Source organism: Helianthus annuus, chromosome 12, assembly GCF_002127325.2.
Source record: "Helianthus annuus cultivar XRQ/B chromosome 12, HanXRQr2.0-SUNRISE, whole genome shotgun sequence".
NCBI classification, from domain to species: domain Eukaryota; kingdom Viridiplantae; phylum Streptophyta; class Magnoliopsida; order Asterales; family Asteraceae; genus Helianthus; species Helianthus annuus.
The window spans coordinates 74,787,845-74,793,219 of NC_035444.2; the positions used below are offsets into that span (position 1 = coordinate 74,787,845).

The 5,375-nt window shown below is 33.4% G+C and overlaps 1 protein-coding gene across 18 annotated transcripts; it reads right to left on the bottom strand.

Annotated features, from left to right (window-relative positions):
• Nucleotides 1-945: 945 nt before the first annotated feature.
• LOC110895290 (beta-galactosidase) lies at nt 946-5,134 on the bottom strand. 18 transcript variants are annotated; one of them, XM_022142576.2, is made up of 11 exons: nt 4,996-5,129; nt 4,403-4,752; nt 3,890-3,994; nt 3,662-3,772; nt 3,473-3,586; nt 3,211-3,383; nt 2,524-2,625; nt 2,300-2,424; nt 2,089-2,144; nt 1,466-1,561; nt 946-1,234 (listed from the first exon to the last, which is right to left on the bottom strand). In XM_022142576.2, the coding sequence occupies exons 3-8, from the start codon at nt 3,971-3,973 to the stop codon at nt 2,418-2,420; spliced, it is 591 nt and encodes a 196-aa protein (XP_021998268.1). In that variant the 5' UTR covers nt 3,974-3,994; nt 4,403-4,752; nt 4,996-5,129; the 3' UTR covers nt 946-1,234; nt 1,466-1,561; nt 2,089-2,144; nt 2,300-2,417. The 18 variants fall into 18 exon arrangements, 17 of the variants coding, with proteins under 17 accessions (XP_021998268.1, XP_021998267.1, XP_021998266.1 ...); XM_022142575.2 differs by adding an exon at nt 1,724-1,817 and having other exon boundaries at nt 946-1,561; XM_022142574.2 differs by having other exon boundaries at nt 1,724-2,144.
• Between the last annotated feature and the right edge of the window lie 241 nt (nt 5,135-5,375).

Sequence of the window (5,375 nt, forward strand, 5' to 3'; positions counted from 1 at the left end):
TACATACATAACAAAAAGGTAAGCATTATATGATGTATAAACAAACATACTCTTGAAATTAATCATGGGAAATCTGTAACATTTAGCCCAAAAAGAAGTCAATCGAAAGCCACCCTTGCTGCAAACATAAACCATGAACCAAACAAAGGTAAATTCCGTTAGGGCTCTACAAAAAAAAAAGCGAACACATAACCAAAGAAGAATGGGCCACGGACCTATGAATTCGAGAATGATGATGCGAAGAAAGACGTAAACCCTCTCTTTAGGCTATGATCATAGCTCTAATCTGGCCGAGAAATCGTTGTCGACGATGGAAATGTAAAAGCAGCGACGCTACTGATCTCTGTCTCTAATCTCTCTAGTAGTGAAGTCGCAAAAAAAATCCGAAGAAAGACACCTAGTTGGCAGCGAATTTGTTTCTATTTCCTAAAATACACACACATGTAATGAAAGCAAGTAGAATGTGACAGAGTATTTAGATAACACCTAGCAAACTCGACCTTATAGTTTTGATGTTTTAATGGTTCAGCCTAATTTAGGACTTGTAACCAGCCGGGTAGACCATTACACCATGTTTGATTGTTCCTTCAATATTGAGTTCCTCCTCATCCACACAACTTCTAAACTCATCGTTAGGATCTTATTAGTTTTGTTCCTACAACGATTCACAGCCAGTTTCACTAATCCAAACCCAACTCGACCTTATAGTTTTGATGTTTTAATGGTTCAGCCCAGTTTAGAACTTGTAACCAGCCGGGTAGACCATTACACCATGTTTGATTGTTCCTTCGATATTGAGTTCCTCCTCATCCGCACAACTTCTAAACTCGTCGTTAGGATCTTATTAGTTTTGTTCCTACAACGAATCACACCCAGTTTCACTAAGCCAAACCCAACTCCACCCCCACCCCACCCTCCCCTTTTAAAGCTAAATAAAGACCACAATTAAGAAGTCCGACTATATAAAGAATCAAAAGTGATCTTTACACAACTACATAACAAAGTAGAAAAAATTATGTAAGAAGAAAAAGTGGTTTGCTAGACAGGATTATTACAACTTTCACATGAAATCAATTCAAGATTGTGATTTGTGCATAATCTGACTCACCCATCTTAAATTATACAAAATCACCAATCCATGTAATCTTTCTAGAAATATATAGCTTATCAATGATTTTTATAACATCACTTGAAGCTTTTATATATCTCCTCATTTCTTTATCTGCTGATTCATCTGTTACAAAATAAAACATATCAAAGAAATCATCAAAGAGACTATCTGGTTAAATTATACAAAACCACCAATGCATGTAATTCATGTCGCTAATCGTAAAACACACATTAAAAAATAATTAATTTATCAAAGAGTCTAACCGGTTTCATTTATGTCCAACACACATTCCATCAATTAAAACTCGTGAGGATCCAATCTAAAAGTAAAACACACAAGAAAAACGGGGAATACCACAGAACTCGTCGGAATTAATTGAAGTCTGGTCAGAATCCCAAACCTTCATACCACAGACGTTAGTGTAAATGCGACAACTGCATAACTTCAGGGCTGCAAAATACATGTTCATAGGGATATCATTGACCGAATATATAACAAATCATATCCATCAAACAACGAACAAAACAATAACATACTATCGAACACATGAGATGCAGACATGCAATTTAAGATCTTCAACCAATTAGAAGAGGAAAGTAACAAAAACTAAACCTTGTCAGAGCGAAAACATCAATCTGTTGATCACCAAAAGCCAATGCGTAATGTACGTGTATCACATATGCAAGGGTCTTCATTGTTAAGAATACTAAAAAATGAGATAATAATTTAACTCAATAACTTTTAAACACTATGATAAAAGATGTTTTCATCATCTCTGGTCAGATTTGCCCAATCAATGATCTGATTTGTTCAAATACTTAGACCCATTGCTTAGTCGATGGTTAGTTTTGTTAAATCAAATTTGCAATCAATGGTTTAATTTGTTCGAAATGCTAAAACTGCTTGTTATCCTCAAAATTTTAATATATTTAAAAGAGGCCGTTCTTAATTAAGGGTGAAGTATAATGAATGCTTACCTATAGCATCATTTTTGCCTTCTTTCTATGCATCTCCACGCATGTAATATACATGACTGCATATTAAAACGAACACCGGTATCGATTTTTATTATAGCAGAATATTGACAACAATGCAGAGACGTGCTTGTGATATACTTAAAACATGTTCGACTCATTGGTTCTTTATGTAATATTAATTAGAAAATAAAGGGAATACCAGACAACATACCAAATCATGTTGGAAACCCGAAAGCATTTCCCTTCAAAGAGGTCATTTCTTGTAATTACTGGTACGCCCCTCTTTGGTGGCGTAATCATTTTCCCAAGCACCTCTTCATTTAATGTTTCTAGAACCTGCATGCATTTAGGAAAACAAAATAATCAAATTTATTTGGCTCGACCCGTTTTTTCATGGCTTACATACAATAATCAAATAATCGTTAAACTATCTACCCCGCATAATTTCGCTTCAACTCCTTCAACAGATGAAAGTCGCAACTCCTTCTTTTTATTTCTTCATCTAAGTTCTCTAAGTGTCCATACATTAAGTAGTACCTACCATTTGAAAAAAATAACTATCAAGTCAAAATCTCTTCCATCTAAAAAAACTCGAATTAAACGGATTTCAAAATGTCAAAACTGGAAAAAAAATTATGAATCGTATAAGACTATACCTCATCAATGAGATGATAAATAAATAAAACAAATGACAAAATAAGACTATACCTCATCAATGAGATGATAAATAAATAAAACAAACGATAAAAAATTACAGACTTAATTTAGCTTCAACTCCATATTTGACCTTTTAGTATGAATTATGTTTTGGGAAACCAACTTATATTAGGTCAGAAAAAGCCTTCATAGTAGCTTAACATTGTCAAAAGTTACAGACTCATCGTCAACTGCCATGTCATCATCGTTATTGGATTCTTTCAATATATATATATATATATATATATATATATATATATATATATATATATATTTGAAATTTTAGATGGTTTTTTCTGATATAAAAAGTTGGTTATTTGAAATCAGACCAATGCTTGTTATTTTTCTCTAGCAAGTAGCAATTAGCCTAACAAAAAAACATAAGAGAAACTTATGATGACAGAGGAACTAAAGCTAATTTATCACCATCTTTGAGACGGGTCTCCACAATAGCGATTGCATTTGTTTTCATTACCATGAGCTATGTTTGCGGGCCAGTATCTCCCGAGGCCCTCACGATTGATCCATATTTGACCTTTTCCCATGCCATTCATATCTAAATCTAGTGGATCGTTTCCTTCTGGAGCGTTAAAAGTAGTCTAAAAACAAAACCAAGGTTAGAATATGTTAATATTATATTTTAGCCATAACGGGTCAAATGACTGTTCAGTGTTAATAAAAAAATTACCTTGTACCAAGTAAGAGGTTGCTTTTGAGCCACAAGGGATCCTTGTAGCCACTCAACAGACGAACTCCCATCAAGTGTATCGAGACTCAACGTTTCACCTTTTAAACCAACCTGCTGATCAATAAGTAATCTTTAATTTATTACATCTTATAAATGTATTTATATAAACATAAAAGTCAAAGAACCAACCTTGTAAGACCATTGTTGCTTTGTCAAGTCTCTTGTACCCTCATTTAACCCCTTCAAGGTTATTGGTCCTAGAATTCCCACATTATAGGTCTCAAAATGCATGCCCACATTCTGAAAGGTGAATAAATAACATATTTAATCAATGATGATATATTCTTTATAGCATTACTTCCGTATATAAAAGAAGGTACTTAAAAATGAATCACCAAGAGTAAAATAAAAACTAACCGCAAGGCCCACAGAAATGCTTAGCATAGAGATCTTGTTAACACCTGCTCTCAACTTTACACTTTGACTAAATGTTAACGACATGATTTGTTAATTTGGGGTGACCTGATGATACATAGAAAAACAAATGTTGTATTCAATTTCCACCAAAACAAAACAATCTCAGATTATTTTCTATACAAAAAAGTGAGATAAAAATCTTCTTTCTACTCCAGTCCCAACTCCTAAATGATTTAATTGGAGATATTAAACTATTATTGAAATAATACAATCAACAAAAGATATGTAAAAAATAAGAAAAACTCTATAAGTCATCTATTTAATCATTTATGATTTATTATATCATTTTGTATGTATTTTGTTGAACTCTATTGGTTTGAATGCACCTTGGAGGCTCCTGGTCTTACTATGGCCCAACGTGATATAATGGATTCCTTTTTATCAATATAGAAAAAAATGATATAGAACTTCTAAAAAAGCACAATATTGTTTAAGACATTAAAAAGAATTAACCTTTTAGGTTCTGATGGCAACACCATCTTGCCTCTTGCCTGATCATACCGAATTTCTTGATGCTCGATACCAAATTTCTGAAGGCAACACCATTTTACCTGATCATACCAAAATTCTTTAGGGTTTAAGCCCTAAAGTCGTCAAATAATCCGATGATACACAACCCCAATTAGCGCTACAGTGTCATCGCCAAAACTGTAGGTTGCAAGAAATGCAACTACACACCCTAATCGCCAATGGATTTAAACGTGCAACAACCTATTAGTCAAAATCGTGCACTCCCTTGCTAGAAAATCAAACAAATAGATTTTACATGCCCCGGTCGCCGAAAAATCCCATGGAACAAAACCCTAGAAAATGGGCATTCAAGAATGAAAATCAAGAATTAGCCAAATAATAGAGCAAAAAAATTCTACTTATTTACTACAACTGTAACAATATACGATTCAAAACAAACATAACTGCATATTTTGAAATAGAAAGCTGAAGAACAATAACAATAAATCAAACTTGTTTATTGTTGCAGCGTACAAAATCAACACAATATTTCAAACTTAATAAATCAAACGCGTTGAACTTAATTTCAAACTTACCTTGAGGGTTTCGATGACGGATTGGGAAAGGAGAAGAGTACAGGAGATTGTTTAGAAGGAAGAAGCGTATAGGAGGAGGAGAAGGAGATACAATTAGGGTTTTACAAAAGAACGTGTATATGCGTGTGGGTCGTAAAAACACAATATGGATCCCGTGTAAACCCATTTATCAAAATTTTTGACCCAATTTTGGAGCCAAAACCAAATTTTAGGTTGTCTAAGGTGATGCCACATCATTTTGCAAGCTCCCATATTATGACACATCAGCCCTTATTTATCATGTTTATTATATATAATAGATGACACAATTCATATCTAATGTTGTAAATAGGAAATAAAAAATGAGGTATTTGTTTGTCTAAAAATAGTAAATCTAAGTG